Source organism: Notamacropus eugenii, chromosome 2 (assembly GCF_028372415.1).
Source record: "Notamacropus eugenii isolate mMacEug1 chromosome 2, mMacEug1.pri_v2, whole genome shotgun sequence".
NCBI lineage: Eukaryota > Metazoa > Chordata > Mammalia > Diprotodontia > Macropodidae > Notamacropus > Notamacropus eugenii.
In genome coordinates, this window is record NC_092873.1 from 445,124,305 (window position 1) to 445,150,234 (window position 25,930).

Below are 25,930 nucleotides of genomic sequence, written 5' to 3' on the forward strand. Positions count from 1 at the left end.
AATAGAAGAATAACTTATTAACTAGTGACATAGAAATGGCATTCTATTCTAGCCTCTCAATTCACTTTTGACAATTTATGTCCCAGGTCATATCTCTCTGCTGAAGCCCCCTTGATAGAAGGTCATGTATTCCTGCTACTGAAACGTCTCTGCCTTTTCAAAAATTACATTCCTTTCTTTAGATTCAGATCTTTCCGAACCAATTAAAAAAGTTTGAGTTGAAAATATTTTCAGAAAAGAGAATATACATTATTATTAGTAGCTTCAATTTATAAACATTAAATCTAATTCTACCTTTCCCCATATGGGAAACTTTATTTTATTTTATTCTATTCCACTTTAAAAACTTGACATATAGGTTACTTAAAGTTTCAGGTATGTTTTTATAAATCAATTTTTATCTCGAGATCTTGAATGAAGCTATAGGATAGGATAAATTGTGCTTAGATTGTTGTTGTTGGGTGTTACATTTGTCCTTCGTTTTCAATGAGGACGATGACATCAGGGAAATGATGACATGACTTGTAGTTGACTTTTATTTGAGTGAAGGAGGGCTGTGCAGGTCACCAGCCTCACTTCCCCTCCAAAGCCATCTGGATCCAGTGACCAGATATTTATCAGGATGACTGGAGATGGCCCAGGATGCACTGGGAGACTGTGGCCCTTTTAGGCTAAGGCCTTTTTAGGTCTTCACTTAGAGTGAGGTAATGCCATTCAGTGAAAAGTCCTCTTTAAGAAGTGATTCAAGGGGACGTCCCTTTAATTTCAAAAAGAGGAAGAAAAAGAAAAAGAAAAAAATCAAGCTGAAAGGGGAAGACACTCAGATTTGCAGTTCTTAAAGAGGCCTGTTTACACTGAATGAGTGTTACCTCAGTCTAAGTGAGTACCTAAATAGGTCTTAGCCTAAAAGGGCCAGGGTCTCCCATTGCATTCTGAGGTATCTCCAGTCATCCTGGTGAATATCTGGTCACTGGATCCAGATTTCTCTGGAGGAGAAAGTGAGGCTGGTGACCTTGTACAGCCCTCCTTCACTCAAATCAAAGTCAACTGCAAGTCACGTCATCATTTCTCTGATGTCATGGTCCTCTTTGGAAAGAAAGGACAAACACAACTTCTGAGTAGACCAAGCTGCCTGACTGGGGATGCAGCTAGTAGGGTAACTTATCTCTCCCTCTCCCTCTCCTTTTCCTCTCCAAAGGAAGATAAATTTTGATGACCAGAAGTTGCCCAGTTAACTTGGGGTTTACTGGCTAGTTTTTTTCTTTCTTTCCTTCCTTCCTTCCTTCCTTCCTTCCTTCCTTCCTTCCTTCCTTCCTTCCTTCCTTCCTTCCTTCCTTCCTTCCTTCCTTCCTTTTTTCTTCTTTCACAAAACCTTAAATGGAGTTGGCTCTGAAGGTCATAGAATTGAACACAATAGGTCCCTGTCCAAGGTCCATTTAATGGCTGTATTTTGGGCCCTCCTGATTTAGAATGAATTTTTAGATTAATCACCTGCATCTGAAGTAGTTTTGCTCAATCTCCTTGGCAGTTTAAGTCATTCAGAAAATCAGTAAGAGGCTGTCTCTTCTTAAGGAGACAATTACTAGTTAATTAAACAATTACTAGTTAGTTAAAAAACTAGTTAATTAAACAATTACTGGTTAAATTTAAGAAGACAAAAAAACAACCAGAAACAGGCTATAGACTCTCAAGGTGAGTTATATCTTCTTCTCACCCTGTCTCCTGCTGTAAGTTTTTGACCATTTCATTCATTCATTTAAGAGAAGGGAGAAGAAAACAAAATTAAATGGGTATATTTTTATCCTCAGGTAGCATTTTTTTATAAAGAATGGGAAAAGCCAGTGGATCAACTGAGGCTTTGAATTATGGATTTATCCATGCTTTGACTCCACTGTATTTTCCCTCAGTGGCAAGAAAAAAGTTGAGGCTCACAAATAAAAGGAAGAAGCATAATTCAAGAGGAAAAGTTTTGACTGAATGAAATGCTTTATGCTTTGAAACTGAAAAAATAACTAGGAGAGTGAATCACTATGCTGGATCAGTGGAAGTTAGATCTTCTGGGAGTTTAAAGACATTTCCAATTGTCAGAAGAAAGGGTTTGTTTGTTTTTTTTTTAAAGAAATTCATGTACAATCAACGTATTTGTAATGATATTGTTGGTAGTTTTGTACAAATATTCTCTTCTGTATAGTGGATATTACTGACTACTTTTATATCAACAAGATTGTTGAGAAGAATACAGCTTGCCTTCAGCTGGCCAACTTGCACAAGGGAGAAAAATCAACAAGGAAGAAATCTATCAGGGAACAATGCCTTGAGCAAAGAAAGAGTTTCAGGTCAAGATCTTCTCTATTTCTACATCAGCTACCATCCTGCTCTTTTCTGGAAGAGGACATCTGCCTTTCCTGTTGCTTATTTTCTCTCATATTCCCCACTCCCTCACTCCCCAAATACCCAGACCCATTTAGTCTGTCCTTAGTAGGCACAGCCTCATGTCTTAGATGTATGCCTTCAAACTCCTCAAAACCTTCCCTCCCCACATCAAATCTTATAGGTTCTCAGGACCTTGTTCAGTGGCTAAACCTTATCTAATAGATTCCATAAACAATAATGTAGTAATAGCTTCATTATTATTTTCTCCAGGGTTTAGTAGATGAGGGGCTAAATTTGAAACTAGGAAAGCTTGGAAGGTGTTTCCACATAGGGAGTTTGGGAGTTTCCAATATGCTCAATCTATCCCCTACCTCCCACCTCCATACTCACATTTACACTCACCCTCACACACTTTGTCAATTTGAGGATTTGTAAAGGTCTGTCTAGAAAAAGCAACATCCAGTGAAGTGAATATTTAATGAAGAAATTTCAGTAATTATGGCTGGTGGGAGAGGGACTTTTGAAGAGAGGAGGTTTTTCCTGGAATTCCTCCATAGGCAGCTGCCTACTTTCCTTATTTTGCCTTTAAAAAATTCAAAAGCAACAAGCAAGTATGCATTTAGCACCTATTTTGACAGTGCTGTGGACATAAAGGCAGTGTGTTGTGTGTGTGTGTGTGTGTGTGTGTGTGTGTGTGTGTGTGTGTGTGTGTGTGTGAAGGCTTACATTGAAGTTGGGCTAATGCCCATAAAGTGGGAATGATTAACAAACTCATTAGAAGTATTTGAAAATAATGTCTACATCATTCCAAAACCCTAGTTTCTACTGAAGTCTCAAGTAAAATGCAAACATTGCTATTGTCTGGTAGAAATGCCATGTTTGTGTTTTCTAAGTTTCTATGATCTTAGCATTATATTTTGTGTCAAAGGGTCATTTTGCATTTTTGAATACTGACAATTCATATTACGGGACAGGGTCTTAGTTAAGCTAATGGCATAACCTCATTTAAACCACATGCTGGGCCCCGCCCAATAAATCAACTAATAGCAATTGCCTTTTTATGCACCCTTTGTCCACCTTTCATAAAATAGGGCTAATGATGTGTGTGTGTGTGTGTGTGTGTGTGTATTTTAAAATGACATCTGATTCTTTTGCCTGGGGAATTCTCGTTTTTCAGTTGCCTACATCAATTTAAGAGGGACTTAGATAAGTACTCGTGAGCAACCTGAGGAAAACAGAGGTTAAGCAATTTGTGAAGGGTTATCCAGCCGGTAAACAATCAGTAAACATTTATTAAGGACCTACTATGGAACAATCACAGTAGTAGGCACTGAAGATACAAATAAAAAGAATGAACCAATCACTAGGCAGCTAGGTGGTGCAATGGACAGAGCACTGGGATCAGATTCAGGAGGAATGGGGTCCAAATCTGACTTTGGATATTTACTAGCTGGCCAAGTGACTTTGTCTCTGTTTTGCCTCAGCTTCCTCCACTGTAGAAAGCGGATAATAACAGCACCCAACTCAGTTGTTGTGATGCTCAAATGAGATAATATTTGTAAAGAGCTAGCACAGTGCCTGGCACATAGTAGGGACTATATAAATGTGTATTCCCTTCACCTTCTCACTCCCTGAGTAACCTTGGGCAAGGCTCAATTTCCTAATCTGTAAAATGGAGGGGTCCTGGGAAGAGGGATTAGACAAGATGACTTAGATTCCTTAAAGCTCTAAATTTGTGATTTCTAGAGATATATAAACTTCTCTTCAACTTGTACGTTTGATTTATAGATGATCAACTTTTATTTAATCTCTCCTTAAACCTGAAAGAATATGGAATAAGGTGAAACTGTTTTATATAATCACACTTTTCCTTTGAAAATTAGACATTCAACATATACTTGAAAAACAACCTATGTATGTATACATATATGTATATATGTCTGTATATGTTGTGGGGAGTGAGGGGGGTTAGATCCGGTTCAGGTCAGCACCATGAAAATGTTTTGTTTTTTTTTTAACTGAGGCTCACAGAGAACAGAGACTCTGTATGGCATTATGGGATTATGGATAGTATGTGGCTATAATGCAAATATGATATATTATTCTAAATAGACTAGATAACGGCAATTGAGTGCCAGATATGTATTGTGTAGGAATGGTGGGTTAAGCAATACAAAAATTCTTTGTTTCAAAATATATCACCACTCCCTTCCTCAGGGAATAAAAGATGAGAATGACTCCTTTAGCCACCACATGAAAACCAACTTCAAAACCTGCTTGCTATCTTTCTAACGTTGCTCAAGTCACTTAATCTCTCTAAGACTCATGTTTCTCATCTGAAAAATGTTGATTAAAACAACACTGATAGTAACACATCAATGTACCAGCAAGAATGTATAAAATGCCTGTTACGTGCCAGTAACAACAGCAACCAAGGTTTCTACAGCGGCTTGGTTAGTGAAAAGCAAATTTTATCTCATTTGATTGTCTTATCTATACAATAGTGTGTTTGGACTAAATGGTTTCCAAAATTCCTGCCAGTTTTACGTCTTTGATCTTAAGTAGTTCAAGTATTTGGGCAGCTAGGTGGTATAGTGGATAGAGTACCAGACCTGGAGTCAGGAAGATCTGAGTTCAAATTTGACCTCAGATATTTATTAGCTGTATGACCCTGGACAAATCATTTAACCCTTATTTGGCTCAGTTCATCATCTGTAAAACGAGGACATACTGAAGAAGGAAAGGGCAAACCAATCTAGTATCTTTGCCAAGAAAATGATGGATTTTTTCCATGGAGTCACATAAAGTTAGACATGACGAAATGATGACAACAAAGTAATACTAGTTCTGTTTTAGAGAAAAATGAAATTCATAGAGTCTAAGTAATCTGCTCCTGTAAATACACATAGTATGATTCAGAATCAGGATCTGAACACTAATGCCTGCATTCCATGTCCCACTGTGCTATTTTCACTAGACCAAGCAATCAAACTATATAGATTACATTTTTTCCTCGTCAGATCTAGTTTCAGTCATATACTTAATGAAGTCTGGCTAGAGACTGAGACTTATTTATTAATAAGTGTGGCAAAGCTCAACTGTGATGCTTTTCTTTATAAATGGAATTGAGGGCTAAGCAAAAATAGCAATTAAGTGCCCTAAATTCCCATTAATTAATTTTCAGCACCCCAGCTGCTTGTCCTGATTCCTGTTTACTCAGAACCAAAAGAAATGATGCTATATAACTGCTAAGTTTTCTGCAAGTAAATGTATTAACCTCTGTAACTCTGCACATGTTGTTCCTTCCCTTTATACAGCAGGATTCCTGCCTCCCTAAACAAAGCAAAACCAAAAAACAAAATTACAACAACAGTACAGTTTTGACCAGAATGTAGAAATCAGTGATATACTAAGGCAGAGCTATGGTAATTTTAGTAATGTTATGATTTATATCCTCCTTTCAAAAAAAGTTTTGGGAATGAATGAAAACATATAAAATGGGAAAACTAAAAGGAAAAAAAATGGAGCAACCACCAAATAAAGGATAATGAGGTATTCTAGTGAATTGAGATGAATCCATTATTAAAACTAAGCACTGAATTTAACTCTGATCCTCCTAATATCATAGGCAAAAAGCTGGGAAAAGTTTTCATTTTAGACAAAGAGGTATTTATACAATTCTTAAAAATCTTAGGGGAGGAGTTTTCTGCCAAATTTGGTGAATCTCAATACCAAGAAATTCATGATAATCAGATATGAGACTAAGTCTTCCTGTAGTACAAATATAACCAAGAATAAATGCATAAAGATTTTTTGGTAGTTCCAGAGGAATTCTAAAGGTCTTGTGATAGGGAAAAAAAAACATAAAGAATAAATGACAACTGGGAAGAAGGAATAGTCTAGAAGTACCCAGTTATACATCCTCAGCCTTTTCCTTAGACTTTTTTCCTTGCTAACATCAGAGAGGAGACATAGGGATTGGATTGGAAGGCAGTGAGCCACACTAAAGAAATTGTCACATATAAGCTAAGTTTGGTGAGACTCAGATAATTTGGATCAGGCTAGGTTTTTGGCCTTTCAATCTAGTCAGGATGACTTAATGTATACATGGGAAATCTATGTCTGTAATTTTCAGGCCATCTGCAAAACTGCAAAGTAGGCAAATCTTGTCTTTTTTTTAAACCCACTTCTCTTTCCTTTATCCTTTTCCCAATCCCCAGATTAATAGTTCTCTCTAATCCTTCCTTGCTTTTGATAAATTCAGGCATCATCGACTTCAGATTCTTCCTGTGCTACTCTTCCATCTTTCCCATAAAAGTCCTTGTCTATATGTTACAATGCTAGGTAACCCCTCTTAAACCACCATGAACATTAAAGATGTAAGTTTCAGCTGAGAAAAGAGATAAGGGCTAGAGATATCTATTTCAGATTCATATGCATAGACATAATAGTTGAAGTTATAGGGATAAATGAAATTTTCAAGTGGAAGGGAGTATAAAGAGAAAAGATATATCTATATACACTGTTTCATCCCACCCCAAATTTTTACTCATTCATATAACAAAGAAAAAAATAAAGTGAAAGCAACCTATACAGTAACCATGTACAAAAATATATGTAACATTCTTCCCTTGCATTTCTTCTGAGAGGAGGGAGCTATGTTTCATTGTCTATTATTCAGAACCAATATTGATTTTTAAAATTACTCAGAGGTTGGCTTCCATTTAGTGTTCTTATCACTTACATTCTGGGGTTTCACTGGAGTCAGCTCATACCAACTCATGGGAGCCAATTGTAAAATTTTCAGTGTAATGATTTATACTTCATAAATCAGCAAGTGATTGATTTATTATTTTCTTGATAGTCTCCTTTAATAAAGTGATGCAGAAAATGTTAATAATGCATATTAAACTTAAAAGACTGTTGTGTGTACATTTGATTTGGGGAGGTAGCAAGAGAGTCTCTTTAAACTCTTTTTAAACATTTATCATCACACTCTTGCTTATTTTGTAAAGAAGTCCCACTAATGGGACCCTGCTTCTGTGGCCCACTATATTTGGATCATTAACTGTAACAGTTTGAAATATTTTTTGTTAGAATTCTGAGCTAAAATACAGAGACTTGATTCCTTTCTCCTACCCATTTCAATTCCTGAATTTGATGGCAGAAGTCTCTCCAACTGGGTACATTTGTGATCAATCAGCATATGCAACAGGAAAGGAAAAAGAGGAAAAAAACCAGATTTATTATTTTGTAATTTATATAAGATTTATTAAGGGATGTCCTTATTGCTAACTTTAAAGCACAAAATAAATTTTAGCTATCATCATTATTTTTAAAATTTAAAATGTGCATGCATGTACAAATTTTCTAAAAGGCAGTTTCAGTTCATTTGTATTCCCCAGAAAAAGGATGGCTCATGAAGGTACAAAAATTCTTAGAACCAAACATATCCTTCTAAACCACAAAACGGGGCATAGCTAGAAACATCAGACTACAAAAGGAATTGTAACAATCAGTTTAAGAACTATACAACACATTAACTTGGTTTTCAAATATGTGGTTTTTCTAATTTTACTCAATGCTTAGTTATATGCATTTCTCATATTTTTTAATTTCTCATGTACATCCTTTCTTAACATGTAATTATATTTCATTTCATAAAATGTTTTTAATTATCAACAAATTATAAAATTGCAGCATCTTATATTCTTTCTACCATTCTAAAAAGGAATGTTCTGCTCTAGGATCTTGTTTGGAAAAGTCTAACCATTTCTTTATGTTTTCCTCAAGTATACTCTGTCTTTCTCTATATAAATGCATATGCATATATATAATCCCAATAAAGATTTTGTATTGATGAGAAAATATGTATATGTCAATAGTTATTAATCCTTTGTTTATTTTTTCCTCAATAGCAGAACCTGTGACTTCTTCCCAAAGAGTATCTTCCCTTCTGTCAAAGTCATATGAAAAACTAATCCCTCAGGCCTCTAATAATCACATTATTTATACTTACACTATTGACCTTGTACATATAATACATCCACTCACACACACATACACATACACACTCCTATTCTCATTCAACTGTTACTCTTACCTTTAATTTCTTTCTGCCATATTCACTTTCTTATGTAGCACATCAGGGACTATTTTATGAGAGTCTAAATGTGGTGGCTCCCCTGCCTTGATGAAGAAAATATTTTGTTGAGATTGCTTTCATTCTTTTAATGTACATTTGTTGCAAGAAAACCCATGAATCAAGGAAGATGTGGCCTGAAAAAGTCAAGTGAAATTGATGAATGAAATGTCCTTGGGGACCTGAAAGTGAAGATTTTCAATATAGTGGTATAGACAGAAGCCTTTTTATAAGGTTTGAATTCCCCAAGTCTACCTTATTGGCCCTTCAGCCAGTTTAACACTTTGACAATCATAACACATTCTACTTTTGAAGAACTCTAGGAATTGATAGGAAGTACTTCTTTATCAGGTTCTAAAAAATGTGTCTGAGACTTCCATAGTTACCCTAGGGTTTCTGTGTGTGTGTGTGTGTGTGTGTGTGTGTGTGTGTGTGTGTTTATACATACATATATAATACATACCACTTATATGTTACATATTTTAAGGCAGCTATCTTCTACCTATCTCTTTCCCTAATTCAAATCATCATAGCGGCCATATGATATGAGCTGGCACATCACACTGTTGGCTCAGTTTTAATTTGCAATTATTTAAATTTTCTAGATTTCAGTTTCTTCATCTTTGAAATGCAGAGTTTGGGATAGATTTTCTGATATTTCTTTTACTAAAATTACATCCCATTATAGATTGCCTTTGTTAGATCAAATCTGAGTTATTATGTTCCTGGGCACAAGTATTAGGAAAGACATTGACATCTGGAGTAAGATTATCAGAAGAATGAAATGTCCGAATACCATACCTTATGAGGATCCATTGAAGGAACTGGGAACGTTTAGCTTAGGAAAGAGAAGTCTTAAAAAGAACACAATGGCAATCTTCAAATTTTTGAATAGCTATCATAGGGAAGGTGGATGAGCCTTGTTTTCCTTGATATCAGAGGGTAAAATTAAAACAATGAAAATCGAAGAGACAGATATTTACTCAATAGAAAGAAAAAGAACAACTTCTTATCAGAATTTCTAAACATGAAATGGTTTACCTGATAAAGGAAGAAAGGCAAAAAGGAAGGAGAGAAGATAAGCATTCGTTAAGGACTCACTATGTGCCAAATGTTATACTAAGTTGTAGAGATATACATACAAAAGGAAAGAGAGAACCTATCCTCAAGAAGGTCAAATTCTAACAGGGGAATAAATACTCAAAAGGGAGCAGTTACCATAGAGGGATACTGATCTACAAAGTTTCTCGGCTGATGAATAGTACCTTAGAGGCAAAGATTCATACACTCCATCAAGAAACAATGATAAGAGTTTCGCAACTAGAGTGGGACGTGTTAGGAATAACGGATACCTGTGGTAAGGAGGCTGTGGAGGAGGTAGCCAAAGAACTGGGAATGAAGTGAAACATAGCACACATGCTTCTTGAAATAGTGACTGTGGAAAAGTAGTTACCAATCAGGAGTACAGGCCAGTCTTAGTTGAAAATAAAATGACCATCTGTTGTGCTACATTAATGAATAACATTAGTGACTCCATTTTGTCTTTATCCACCATTTTGTGAAGTTATGTTTCAGCTGCTTGTAATTTGAAGAAATCACAAGATTATTCCCCCTCCCAAGGTCACCTCACTTAAGGAATGTCATAAAACTACCCGCATTCCCTATCACCTCAGTGTCTGCCTCCAACATTGAAAAATGAGATGTCACAGTTCTTAGAATCCTCTTTTTTATTCCTTCCAACTTTTATTTTAACTGTGTAGAAATCAAGTTTCGGGGTCTTTGGCTACTAAGAACTTTGGACTCACTCTGTTTGACAACTACATGCCTTGCTAAATGAATTGTCTGGATGAATCTCCCCCGTTAACAATTGGGGATGTAATAAAAGGGATTCCTTATAGACTTTGGTTAGATGTCCTCTGACATTTTTCTCAACTCTAAGATTTTGTGACTCTATGGGGAAGTTTTTCTTTTAGATGACACAAATTCCATCATGTATTTGTGAAATATCCTTTAAACAACCCCATGAATAGATCATTAGATTTCTCAGTATCTTTCCTAAGTTATACTATTTATTTAGGCTTATTAGAATCTTTTTGCAGCCCAATTCTGTCATCTGATGAGGTGGCTTTATTTTCTAGCTCTGTGTCATAAATATACAAATTTTATAACTTGTCTATGATTTCATCTGGTCATTGATTAAAATGCTGAAGAAAATACAGCCATGTACTGATCCCTGGTTATTCTAGTAGACCTCTCTCTGGAATGACTGGTTCCTCTAGTCTTTGAGTCTGATTGTTCAACAAGTTAGGAATCCTCCTAACTGAATTATTATCTAATCAAATCTCTCCTTCATCATGAAGATTACATGAGAGACTTTGCCAAATGTAAAACTGGAGTCAGGCATAATGTGTCCATGGCATCACCCTCATCAACCCTAATTAACCCTCTTAATAAAGGAAATGAAGCATGACCTATTCTTAAGGAGCACATGCTACTAATTACTGATTATTGCTTCACTTTCCAATTGTTTAAAATCCATTCCTTTAATCATTTGTTCTAGAATATTGCCAAGACTCAAAGTCCCACCCACTTGTCTATAGGTGATTGCATCCATTCCATTCCCTTTTGGAAAACCATTAGAGAGAAATAGATTTTTCCATGTAAAATTTCAAACAGTATTACCAAGAATTTGTGTCACAATGCTCATCTACTCAAATGAAGATGCATACATGAGGTGCTATATACTGATATGTTCATTTTGTATGAAGATGGAATGCTTGTAGAGTCATACTCATGTGAGTGATCACACTGGCTATTCACAAGGCAGTTGCTGAACAATTGGTGGGATTGCTAATGGTCTGATCTGGTTACCCACAGAATAATTATTTTCATTTTTATGGTGACCGGAACAGATTGGCCAATCAGAAATAAGTTGATTGTTAGCACCTGACTATTGTGGTCTAATAAAGACAATCAAGTTTCCTAACAACCATTCCACTGAGCCATCACATAGTCTAGGGCAAAGAACATACTTCCTTTTTTGACATGCATTTTTCAGATGTTTTAATGCTTGTTATGCTTCTTAGAAAATGCAGAACATAAACAGCAAGCATATTTTTAAAAATGTTTTAATTGTTTTCCATTCTGTTAAAAAATCCTTTCACAGAAAAGAAATATTTGATTTTTGTTAAGCAAGACAGAATTACATCAGGCTATGCACGGGTGCTTTTGTTTACAACCTTCCAAAGAGCTGTTGCTTAGCAACTGCATTGAAGAAGCTTCTAGAGCTCTAAATCACAGACTGTATTCATACAATTTAAGTCTTCAGAAAGGGCTGGATTCTATGAGGAGCGATTTTGATAATCAGCATTTTTAATACATTGGCACCAATTCTTTTTCATCACACATGCATAAAAATAGATTTGAAAGAATGCATCTGTAAATAATCTATTTATTTTTAATAGTTATCTAAGTTAGTCTATATTGTTTAATCAGTATTTGTTCAGATGTTTTTCAGACCTATTGTTTTAGAACTTACATGACAATAGTATACTATGTAGGCATTTCCATAACCTAAAATAACCTGGTATCAAAAAAATCAAGATTTATTTAAATAACTTTGGTTGACAATTATTAATAAATAGTATCCAAGCCAAGTATTTTGGCTGCTTTTTCTGCTGGAATGTCATCCTGCATAAATGTTTTGTAGGGTATGAGGGTTGGGACCCCACAGTATTAAAATGATTCCGTTTCTAACAAGGACTCTAAGCCAAGAGGAGCAGGGTATGGTTAACATCTCTGTGCCTCACCAGATCTAGTTTTGTACTTTGTGAATCTCAGGAGTTTTATGTATGTTGTAGGTAATCTAAGTTGAGATTTTATACAAAATGATTTTCTCTCATAATGAAAAGTTTTGATGCCTGCATGTCCTACGTCTCTTACTAATCAGACAAAGTAGATTTCTCTGATTATGCCATTCTGGTCAAAGGATCATTGATCACAGAGCTGGAAGTGGTCATCAGAAGATATCTAGTTCAATCTCTTTTATTTTATTGGTGAGGCAACTGAGTATTAGGTTAAGTAACTTGACCAAGGTCACAAGGTTGTAAGTAGAAAAGTTAGGAAAGGTAGCAATATTTATAATTGCTGCTTATTGTGATTGATCAGTTTCTTCAAAATGCTAAATGTGAGTAAAATATAAATGTAGAAAAAGGCATATGATTATATAAAATGTAGCCACTCAAAAAAGTAAAATCTTTTTAAGTGATGATGTGATAATAATGATGGCATTTATAGCACTTGAGGTTCTGCAAAGAACTTTACAAAATCCTATCTCATTTTATCTTCACAATAACCTTAAGAGGTAGGACTTCTTATTCTCATATTATCTCCATACATATGAGAAAACTGAGGGAAACTGATTAAATAACTTGCCCAGAGTCTCACAACTAAGACATGTCTGAGACAGACTTTGAACTTAGACCTTCCCTCTCAGAGATTCTATCATTCAGAGAGTTTTATATTTCTATCTGTTCTCATACTTGGAGAGGCATGATTGGCTTGAATGGATTTTGGAGATCATTTTTTGTTGGGAAATAGAGAGAAGGATCTTTTGTAATTACAGTTATACCTTCTACATCATGACTTTCCCCAATGAAGTTCTGATATGTTGTGGGTTGGCATAAGAAATTAAATTGGTCTCATGATGGAAAATGCCATCCACATCCAGAGAAAGAAATATGGAATCTGAATGCAGATAGAAGCAACCTATTTGCTCTCTTTGATTTGTTTAGCTTTTTTCTTTCTCCTGGTTCCCCCCACTCATTTTAAATCTTCTATACAACATAACTAATGTGATAATATGTTTAATAAGGATATATATGTAAAGCCTATATTGGATTGCATGCTGTCCTGGGGAGGGAAGCAAAGAAAATATAAAACTTATGGAAGTGAATGTTGAAAACTGAAAGTAAATAAATTAATTTATTAAAAAATAAAAAAGAAATTAAATTGCACTTCTTGGGGAGTTTTGTGGAAGTCACAGAAGACACACCAAGGCCAGCAGACAACACAGAAAAAGTTTAAAACTTAGAAATGCATAAAATATATGTATTGTACAATATCAACCCAAATTTTACAATAAGCTACTGTAAACACTCCATAAAATAAAAAAAAAAAATAAAACTTTTTCTTTGATCCAAAGGGAGGACCAGAAATTTTACATGGATCATGGGGGCACTGTATTCCTAACCCCTATGATGTGGAAGGAACAACTGTATGCGCATGAAGCATGAGTATAAAGACCTAATATTTTTTAAAAAGCCTAATTATGGAATCAAGCTTATTACTCTGTAGCTGTACTTTTAATACATTCAGCATGGTTTAAAGAATATTAAATTGATTAGGAAAAATCATTCAATAATTTTGGGTTTGGATGTTATCTATCTATTTTTGCTCTTAGTTGAGTCACATCTATCTCTATCATCTCTATCTTTATCTCCTCTCTATCTCAAACTCTGTCATCTCTTTTATCATCTATATTTTATTAATACTAACATCTATATGTTTTCTAGTTCATATTTTCCAAGGTTTAAAATCCATATGACTTCTTTTAAAACATAAGGAACATGGAAAAATAATGAAGTATCTCTGAAAATCTTCTTGAAGGAAGAGGGCTAGGTGACATTATGAAAACTTAGTTTCATATCCCACCTCTAACATATACTAGCTATGTGGACATGGGTTCATCATTGAACCTCTCAGTGTTGTAGATAGTTCTCCAAAATTATGTCATTTGAGTCGTTCTATATTGATAGAAGGAGGTTCCATAAAATTTCCTGCACAATGGAAATCCTAGCTATGATCTACCCCACCCTCTTTAATCCTTCTCAATTTACTTTCATCAATCTTCATTTGCTAGGGTCCTGAAAGGTTAAATCTTGCTCTGGTGTTGTTCCCAGACAGAGAGAAAGCAGGATTTCTTCATAGGAAGCAGGGAGAAGTCTAAGACCTTAGGAAAACTTACCATATCTCTTTGACAGGAACAATCCAAATTCAATTTTGTCAGATAGTTGGTTACTACCATATGATCTGAAAATATTTTTGTTGTTTTGAAAACCCACATACACACACACACACACACACACACACACACACACACACACACACACACACACACACCCAGATACTTTATCTTTGATGTAAGGAAAAGAGCACTAGTCTTTTATTACATTTAAGGCCTGGTTTTGCTCCTTTTTAGTTTCATGACCTTAGACTAGTCACTTAAACTCTTTGAGTCTCAGTTTTCTCTTCTATAAAATGGAAATAACATTGTACTACCTAATTTCCATAGATTCTCTGAGGATCAAATGAAATGAGGGATTCTGAGAGGATCTAATGAAATTACAGTGCTTTGAAAACTGAAAAGTATGATGCGAATATATCATTTAAAGGTCAAGGCAGTCTAGGGATATAATGACATTTCAGAGACCTTTAAGATGTTTCAAAATGTTTATGTCATGATGTCATGATTTTGTGGAACCAGTTTCAGCCTATTTTTGTCTCCTTAAGTGAAACTGAAGATAAAATTGCAGAAGTATAAATTTTTCAAACAACAAATTTAACAAGTAGGTTGGAAGTATATGAAAAGTAAAGAATTTCATTTTAAATTTTGTTCAACATGTTTTTAAATGATAAATATGAACTAATTCTCCTGCATTTTTTTAAACAGATCATGTTGTCTGTGAAGAGGAGTTTAAGTATGCCATGTTAGCGTTAAACTGCATTTGCCCAGCGACTTCTACCCTTATCACACTATTGGTCCATACCTCTAGAGGACAGTAAGTATATATACATATTTTTTTCAATAGTAATAGGATCTTAGAATAGGTGTGAATGTGACTATAAAACTTGGACATGTCATGAAGTAAAGATTTTTCAACTGGATTTTAGATTGGTATTGAGTAAAGCAGTATTATTTAAACCCTGGGATAAAACCAATTCCATTACACTAACTCCTTTGCAAATGTAAATTATTTTTCCATTTTTAAGATTCTGGGTTTTATCAGTAACTTATGCATGGCCCAATGGTCAAATCTTTGACCAACTCCCAAGCTAGTTTCTGAGCCTGGAGCAAGAAAGTGATTGAATATTGCAAAGTGATTATAAATCAAAATGCTGTCTATTTTGTGAAGTTCTTTAGCTGGACAAAAGAGAAGAGAATTCATAGTTTACGGAGAAGAAAGGTAACTTCATTGGCACATGTAGGCTCCTTTGGAATTGCATAAAATTCAGAACTTGTTTTTGACTTTCGTGTTATGAAATATGGTGTAGATAGAGAGAGGTTCTATTTTCTGAAATTTCATACTCCTTAGTTAGTACTTTAAGCAAAAATTCTAACTTTCCAAGCCAAATATATTTATTGGTAAAGTTTGCTTTCAATATTTCACTTTGCTCCTTTATAGTGTTTGCAATTAAACAAATTTAATAATTTGGTCAGGATTTAAGCCACACTTGGAATTTTCTCCATCTCTTGACTTCCCTGACTTCCCTCCAGTCCCAGCTAAAATTGCATCTTTGAAAGAAACCTTTACTGATCCCCTTTAATGCTAGTGCATTCCCTCTCTTGATCGTCACCAATCTATTCTTTTCATATCTTGTTTATAATAGTTTTTTGCATATTATTTTTTAGAACTAGGAGCTTTTTTTTCATCACAGGGGAAGATATGTTTCTCTGTATCCCCAAATACTTAGCGCAGTGCCTAGTAGACGGTTAATAAACACTTAATATTTGTTGATTTGACTTGACAAGGCTCTATTAAGGTAAGATCTAAGGTAAGGAAAATATTCTCTTGAACTCAGATGCAGCCATGCTGGAGTGGAAAGAGGAAAGAGAAATCAGCATAATTAAGGGCCTACCATGTACCAAACGCTACACTAAGCTTTACATATATTTCTTTTGGCCCTCCCAGCAACCTGTGAGGTGAGAAAACCAAGGGAGACAAAGGTTAAGTGACTTGCCCAGGGTCTCACATCTAATAAAAAGTCTGAGGTCAGATTTGAACTCCAGGTTTTTTGATAGGCCCAACACTATTCATGGCATGACTTAGCTGCCTCTACAACCCAGTACTGGGAATTTAAAAGATCTAGGCATGAGTCCTAGCTTTTGCTTTTTGTGGAAAATAACTTTGGATAAATTATTTTACCAATTGGGGCCTAATTTACCTTATCTGTAAAATAAGGGATTCAAATTTGTTGATCTCATTTGCAACACTTTGTTATTTAAGCATATGTTTCGTGATAAATTGCCAAAGACACAGCAGAGATTTAAAATATGATAGATAACTGTTGTTGGCTCCAGTCACAGTGCTACATAAATGTTAGTTATTCTGAGCAAAAATTAGGTAAAGCTTCAGAACTTTATAGATATCTTCACATCCTGGCCACACCATCGAAAAAAAATGATAGCGTGAAGTAGAGCCCTAAATTTGGAATCAGACCGCTGGTCAGACTACTCTGGTTCACATTCTGCTTTTAATGTTTAGCGTTTTTGAAACTTTGGACAATTGGCATCATCTCTCTGGATTTTAGTTTACTCATCTAAAAACTGAAGGTGACCTGCCTAATGTATCTCTTCCTAATCTAAATGATCTTAGTGTTTATGCTAAATAATCCTAGAATTTTAGAATTGAATGGGATCTTTGATATCCTCTAGTCTAACATTTTGATTTTCTAATTGAAAAAAGTGACTCAGACAAATTAAGTGACTTACCAAAAGTCAGACTGCTAGGTAATAGCAGAGCCGGGATTTTACCTTAGCCCCCTACTTCCACTTTACTGTTTCTGCTTATATAATAGGGTGCATTAGACAGAATCCAAGTGACCTGAGCAATCTTTGGAAGGACTGAAATAGTATTTTAGCTCCTATTCACCTAAAAGCACAGGGGACTGGAAATGGATTATCCGCACTGAGCTGTAATGACATATTTGTATTTTGTCTCAATAAAACACTACCGAGGAACCCAAAAAGACCTCTGTTCAATTTTGTTTAATGCTGCCATGGCTACAGATATTACCATGAAATATAATATTAATCATAACTGCTAGGTAGAGATTAGATTGTTTTCAATAGGTAGAAGATAAGGTCACTTTTTATATTGTAAATCAATAAGTAAATATACTTTGATTTGAATGATCTTACTTTACAGGGAATTTTTCAGAATTCAGTACATAGATAATTGTATATAGTTTAGCCCATTTGGAGATGCCCTTGATTCTTAAATATATGTTTTGCATTTTTTGCATAAAGTAAACCAGGATGAGTCCTTTAAATATTTGTATATTTAAAAATACAGAAGCAGAAACAATTCTATCAGTATTTTTCCAGACAATTCAAGCAAAATACTTTGTATTTTGAAATACCTGACTTTCTTCAAAGCTCAGCTTTTTTTGAGTTGAGTGGCTTCTTCAAAACCACTTGTTATAAAAAAATCTCTTTATTATTCCTCTTGTTCATTGGTAGTGTCCTTTTCTGACTAAAATTGTTGTTAACTGATTAAAGGTTATACTGCTCATGCCCAGGATAATGTAAGTTCTTTGAGGGTAGAAACTGTTTTTTGTTTTGTTTTTGAATCTACCAAGAGATAGTGTAGTCCTTTCCACAAATAAGACACTTGGTAAAGGCTTGTTGCATGAATGAATAAATGAAAATAACTAAATATGATAAATTTAGCAATTTCCCACCCCCAAAGACTCTAATTTGTTTTTCGACAATGTTTATTGGGCAAAACTTAGAATACTGAACTTCAACAGTGACACTGTAGAAATGATGTTGAATGCTTAAGTTAATAGTTATTAGCAAGATCCCTTCTTTTAAAATTTAGGACTTTACTCTGCATACTTCTAATTTTGTGTATTTAATATAAGTAAACATTGTAAAATCAGACAATCCAATAAATTCATGAATTTAGTAGGATTCAGTCTTATAAATGACTTTATATATAACTTTATACTTTCCATCTGAATATTAGGGGAGTTCTGTGCTTGCTGGAAGATTCTTATTTGCACGAAGCTCCCAACTTGATTTTGTGCATGTTATTTTTTAAAAATAATTTATAATGGGGAACATGAGCTTGATATCTCCATATTTTAATGTTCATCACTGGAGGACTACTCGTCAGACTAGTTTGAATGCATACAAATTAACAAAATCTTCTGGTTTATAACAACTTTGTTCCCTACAATCTCAGTGAAGTCACTTTTATAAAATGTGTGTATGTATGTGTATGTACTCAATTATTAAACATATTAAACTTATGTATGTATATATACACATTATAAAGCATATTATACATGTTCACTTGATTCTCCTGTGTATTTGTAGATATGTATATGTACACATACATTCACCTCCCTTTCTTGTTAAATTAACACATTTATGCAACCCAAATTATGTTGATTTTCTTAGGCTAAAATTATAAAGATGTATACATATGAGTATTATTAAAATATTTAAGAAGAAACTTTAGATGGAACAATAGAAGTGGTCATATTTTTGTAAAAAAAAATCATTGCAAATTGTTGTTGAATGACAAATGACTAGTGTAATAAGCTTGCTAATAAGAACTAAATAGGTTAAACTTGATTCTCCCACACATGCATATATATAAACATATGCACATAAACACACACATGTGTAGCACACACAAGCACATGTGTAGATATGTGCAAGCAGAAGTCTGTGCATTTTATGTAAGTATATGTACGCATCAAATTTAACATGTTTAAAAGGTTTAATGTTTGCAGGTATATTGCACTGTCATTTGCCATTCAATTAAAAAGTTTACAGTGATTCTTTTGTTTTGTTTTTATAAAGCATGGGTCCACCCTGCTTGTGTTTTCTAAAGTTTCTTCTTAAATCCTTTAATAGAACCCACTTATAAGTATATACTTTTATAATTTTTGCCTTGGAGATAAACAAAATTTGGGCAGGATAAATGTGTTAAATTAATATGAAAAGAAAATGAATTGGTATGTGCAATGAGAAATGGTGACTAGACCAACAAATGCATTATGCATGTTATATTAAACCACTAATTGAATATAAAATTAACGATGCTATTCAGTGATTTCAGCACATACACACATACATGCACATACAAAACCAAATGGAATAACACTATCTTGACTTTAACCTTAGTTAAAGTTTTGTTTAGTATTAAAATATACTGAAGTCATTATATTTTTATTTCTTAAATGTTTTTTCAGAGAATAATCCTTAAAAAGAAAATGATGGACATATTTTTATTATATTTAAAATTATCGTGCTTTCTCTGAAAATTATGGAAATATGCAATATGCATATGAAAGTGTAATTCTCACATTTTTAAAAGTACATTACATTGTTGAAATCTATGTCAGTGTGTATTCAATCTTTACACTCATGTATAGCAAGCAAAACTTTAGAAATAAAATTAGGAATTACATACTTATGAACACCTCACTCATTCTATCTAAATATTGATTTATGTGTATAGATGAGGAAAGTATCTATGTTTAGTCTCCCTCACTTTGAATAAAATCTTCAATTATGACTATGTCACCACTTTTAGGATGTTATAATTAGTTTTCTCTGTCACATATGGGTTATTATATATAATATTTAAAGTTCCATCTATTTCTGAGTTACTTTGATTCTGAATTGTGCGATTTATTTAGCATAAGAGAGGCAGAACACAATAGTGGATAGAGGGTTGGTTACCCATGGACCAACAAGGGGAAAATTCTGTCAATTTAGTTTCAGTGGTTGATGGGATGAAAATGGTTGGAGTCCTTGTGGGGGAAGTGACCATTCTCTTATGGTATATGTGACAGAATGAGAGGGAAAACTGGTCTGACATATATGTGTGTGTGTGTGCGCACATATAGTCTATTCTGGGAGAACATATTTCAAAGAATTCAGAGAAAAGCTATGTATGAACACTTGGACTAAATTTTTAAAAGGAAAGTTAGGTCATGAGGGATGGGAAACTCAAGAATGAAACTCTGAAGTCAATAATGCAAACCATTCAAATGTAATGGGGAGAGAATAGAAATCATCTACAGCGAATGATGTGAATGAGCAACACATTGGTATTGAAAAAACTGGCAAATGTGATTGCGAGACTACATTTTTAAGCTTATGACAAATGGGAGAATTAGTCAGGAAAGGACTGGGAAAAATAAAATATCTGGATTTTTTTTAAAGGAAGAGAATATATTCTGCAAGCTATAGACCTATGAGCATCACTTTGAATCTAAGTAAATTTCTAGAATGGGTAATTAAAGACATGACTACTAAGGATCTAGAAAATGAATCCAAGTTTAAAAAGATTTGACTTGGCTTCATCAAGGATAAGTTATGTCATACTAAAGTTTTTTGTTTGTTTTTTTTGGGGGGGAGGGACAAGATATTAGATCAAGAGAATACTGTAAATATGTATCTGTATTTTAGTGAGGCATTTGATAAAAGTCTTTCATGCTGTTCTTGGGGGGAAAATGGGGAGGTGTTGCCAAGCCTAGAGGCCTGTATTGGGCTACCCGAGTCTTTCTTACCTGTCCAGGTCTTCGGCTGGCCACGCCGGATGCACGTATGAGAGAAAGGACGTTCCAGAGTCAAACAGGGGTTGAGCTTTATTACAGGGTTTCGGTTACAAGTGCAGGGGGTCTTCTTTCTTAGGACGAAGAGGGGGAGATTTCCTAAGAAGGCTAAGCTTAAGGGAATGGAAGTAGAAGTACAAGCGGGGAGAGAGGGGGAGGGGAGAGAGGAAAGAAAAGAAGCGGAGCCCTACTTTTCTCTTTGGCTCCACACGTGCTAAGAGAGCTTTTAGGCTTCCTCAATCCTACTTAATCTTCAGCCACACAGTTTGCATCTCAATACCGTGCTGTTAGGTAACTAGGTGTGCTCCAATCCGGGACGACCTCGAGGGCAGGGAGACTCCACCCATCAAGTATCTCCGGGGGAGAGGCGGAAATACCCGAGCTAGCCAAGCTAGCTCGGTCTGACCTTCTCGAACCCCCGCTGTTCATGGAGGGCCTCGTAAGACTCTAAGATTTAGAAGTCCCACTTTTACCTGCCCGAGACTGTCCACACGGAATTGAGCTTCCAGTCCCAACAAGGTGTGAACTAGATAATAATATATTTAGATGCACATGGAACTCTTTGATACAAAGCTAGAAAAGATAGCTAAGGCACTCGATGACTAGATCAATATCCATAAAGGTCTTGACAAGCTAGGATTGGATTAAATTCAATAAGATGACATTTGATAAGAGGACATGTAAAGTCATACACCTGAGTTCTGAGGTTCAATTTCACTAGCCAAGTGCAGGGAAGCATCGTGAAATCTAGAATTTGAAAAAAGAAAAGAAAGGGTGTTTAAGTGGACTGCAAACTTCAATAAGAGACTTTATGTGGCAACCAAAATGCTAGTGTGATCATATGGGCTGACTATGTTAAGAGAAGAATGACTTCCAGGAATAAACAGGTGGTACTCTATTCTCAGCATATTCAGTTTTGGACACCACAGTTTAAGAAGGACATTTAGCAGCTGGAGATCATCCAGGGGTCAGATCAATTAGTGAAAGGTCTTAAGTCTGTATTATACTCAGTTGAAGGAGCGGGTAATGTTTAGCCTTTAAAAGACAAGACTTATGACACACAGTAGTATGTCAGTGTTCTGCTCTAACCAACTTATTCATTGTTCATTATTAAATCGTTAAATTTTCATTTTGAGCATTCATAGATCAGAAATCAGCAATCTAAAAATTGGATTTATTGCTTTTTCGATTATGTAGATTTACAAAAGTGTCAATAATGAAGATTAAATTTGAAAGTTTGAGCACATCCTTTTTTATCTGGAAAGGGGAAGAGAGCCTAATTATTAAATATTTACCTGTACATCTCCATTTTGCTCTGTGAACATTGCTCGAGTTAAGTAAGAATTCAGTAGAAGACTCAGAGAATAAAGTCATCATACTAGAGGTCTGCTGAGCTTAGACTAAAAATAATAAGAATAACAACTCTCATTTACCTTTAAATTTTCTAAAGTGCTTTAAATCTTAAATTTTCCAAAGTGCTTTCCATCTGTTATCTTGTTTGAGCCTCACAACACTTCTGGCTGTGTTTCACATGAAGAACTATCATGTGAAAGAGGGATTAAATGTTTTCTGTTAAGCCACAACGAACCAGGACCAGTGTCTGAAAAGTGGCAAACTTGAGCTTGATGTTGTGAAAAACTTTCCAACAAAGTCCCTGATAGTGGAATGGGTTGCTTTGAGATCTGTTCATTTCTGCTTCATTGGAGCTCTTAAAGCAGAAGCTGGATTACTGCTTGCCTTGCCTAGCTAGTATTATCGTAGTGATTCCTTTTGCATATGGTTGGACTAGATGGATGAGAATAAAATATCTTCTTATTCTCAAATTTTGTGATTCAAATATTAGCTGGACTCAAAGAGTAGTTGTTGGTTCAATGCCAACTTGGCAGGAGGTCTCCAGTGGAATTTTCTAAAGATCTGTGCTTGACCTTGTGCTGTTTAATATTTTATCAGCAATTTGGATAAAAGCAAAGATGGCATGTTTGTCATAATTGTATATGATACAAAGTTAGGAGGAACAGTTAACACTTTGGATGATGGAATCAGTATCTAAAAATAAGTTGGCAAGCTAGACATTGAGTTAATACGAATTTTATAGATATAAATGCAAATAAAATCTTATACATAGCTTCTAAAATCATTATCACACTACCACATGGAGGAAGCATGGCTATAATTGTAGCAGTTTCTCTGCAAGGGGAGGTCTGGAGATTTTATTCGATAGCAAGCTCAGAATGAGTCATTAATATGATGTGGCACTGCTAGTATCATTTGGGACAAAAAGACATTTTTTGGACTTTATTCTCGAAATATTTTTTTTCAGACCTTAGTGTTTTCTTAAAAATAAATGTTTAGTTATACCTTTTTGCTTACGTATTGATTTAGGCATGTGTCCATTAGCAATCAAATGGTTGAGGCCTTGGAAGATAAGAAGTTTACTTCCCCATCAGAGTTCTGCTAGTATCTTTGAGGGACTTGATTTCTAGTATTGGTGATTATAACCCCAACTTGTGTGTTCTCCTTTGTGAGTATACCAGGAGACATTGATGAGTGTTGAGAAAGGGATTCATGAAAAAGGTATAGTAAGAAAAGTGGGTATAAAACATTACTCCCAAAGTTTGATTTGCACTCTCCCACAAATTCACAAAGAGCCTTTAGGGAGAGTGGGCACTGACTTAGAGTAAAATAGTAGTAAGGCTCACATGTAGCAAATATGTTTGGAAAAGAAGTAATCCCCAAAAGCACACCCCTGTTAGTCTTGGGTCTTCATGAAGTTTGCTATCAGCTGTGGCATCAGTGGAAGACAATTATTCTGCTAAGTTGACTTCTTACAGGGTTTGGCATCTCTTCTGGACAGAATAATCTATTGGTGGGCTGGACTGCTTCTCAGTGGCTACTGATACTCCAAGATGGTTTTACTCTGGTGCCGAGGGAGAAGAAGATATCTGCTGTGGATTGTACAGTTCTCTCCAGTCCGTGAAATGCTTATAAGGTCACTACTGGTATATAGCCATCTCAAGGTTGCAAATCCCTTAATGAGGGCAGCAAACAGGAATGAGAAGGAGGCATTCACTTGCTCAAAGCTGCTAAGATGAGAGACAGGACAACACCCCATCCTCCCTCCTAACTCAGCTCTGAGGAAGCAGCTCAAATGGATATTGCATCCTCTTAGCCACCAAAAGAAAAAAAAATAAGTATTGAGGGGAGGGGTGTCTCTTCCAAATACCTGCTCTGTGTGTCTCAATAACCAACTGGTTCTTCTGGTTTCATCGGAATAAGATTTTTGCTCATCACATAGTGCCAGTTCCTCAGCAATGGGAATAGTCTGGAAATAGCACTCCCCTGCATATTTTCCACAAGTAAATATAAGACTGAAACCAGATGAATCATATATTTCAAGGACTAGCTCTCCATTAACCAGTTCCCCCATGCCCCTATACAGATACCTCTGAAATTTCACAGAATATCCTAAAGTTTTGCAAGTACTTTGTGAGAGAGAATCACAGAACTTTTAGAAAAGAGCATATAAAACATTGTCCATACTGGGATAAGATTTCTATGAGACAAGCTCAGCTTGACCTCTGATAGATTACTGTATCATAAATATCCTGGATAATGGGATTAAGAGCAGCTTAAAGTTACAATTCCAGCAAATGGAATGCCAGACTTTCATAATCCAAAGTAAGAAGGAATATTTTTAGGATACAGAACAAAGTTATGCAAATAAAAACTAGACTGGAACTGCACAGCTATTTCTGATACTTAAATAGTTTCAGCATTAATGAACTATTGCTGGAGGTGTTTGTGAAAGACTTGAGGTTTTTAATGATGAGAGGATGGTCAAAGGCCACATACAGAGAGAGAAGATTCTCTAAGGATGTGGCAGAAGTCAGAAAGATAAAAGGGAGATGTTTCAGAGAAAGGGATAGTTTGGTGAGTTTAAAAAATAAATAAATGGAGCAAAATAGCCAGGAGTAATGATTAAAGGAAGAGCTATGGTTGGAATTTTGGTACAGAGACATAATTGTAACAAGAAGACAGAGCATGAGATTGATTCAGATGACAAAATGACTGGAGATGGGTTTTGAAAATAGGAACGTGGTGGGAGATGATTTTTTTTAACTATTCTGAATAGATGAAAAGGGAGAGAAGTGAGAAATCTCTATGCCACAGTCTAAAAATAAATGCTCAATGTAGGGGAAATGCAGAACATTTCCAAAGGGTGCTGTACAATTTTAGCAGAATCAAATTAAAGATGACTTTCCATTCTGTTAAATACATCTTAAAAGTCTGTTATAACCTATCTCTTTAAGAGCGGTTATTTGATGAAGAACAGTTTATTAACTTACCCGACCACTTTGTTATTTTAATCAATGTGATCTGGAAAGGGAAGATTCTGATGTGTCCCTAGGGCTGTTTAAAAGGAGAATAAGATTATGAAAAAGAAATATTAAATTGAGACTATAACATCAAAATAATTTATGCCCAAATAAAATATGGGGAAAGAAATGTCCAGGATCCTTCATTTCATGTCTATTTACTTAGTTAACACTACTTCATTATGCCAAAAATTCAATAAAAACAGGGGTGTATGTGCCTAGAGGTAATTCTTAAGTAAACTTAAAATATTCATTTTTTTTTTTATTTTTCAGATCTTGGTAGTTTTTTTTTTAATGAATGTTTAATTATACTCTCACTATGTTACCTCCAGGATCAAATATAAAATCCTCTATTTGACTTTTAAAACTCTCTGTAACCTGTACCTTTCTTACTAGTTATTTG

General features: G+C 35.0%; 1 protein-coding gene across 8 annotated transcripts in view; it reads left to right on the forward strand.

Annotated features, from left to right (window-relative positions):
* Positions 1-25,930, forward strand: part of KCNT2 (potassium sodium-activated channel subfamily T member 2) — a 528,526-nt gene that overhangs the window by 364,614 nt on the left and 137,982 nt on the right. For all 8 annotated transcript variants that reach the window (XM_072648322.1, XM_072648328.1, XM_072648323.1 and 5 more), the window contains exon 14: positions 15,246-15,354. In XM_072648322.1, coding sequence (XP_072504423.1) covers positions 15,246-15,354 — 109 coding nt within the window. The remainder of the gene's footprint in view (positions 1-15,245; positions 15,355-25,930) is intronic.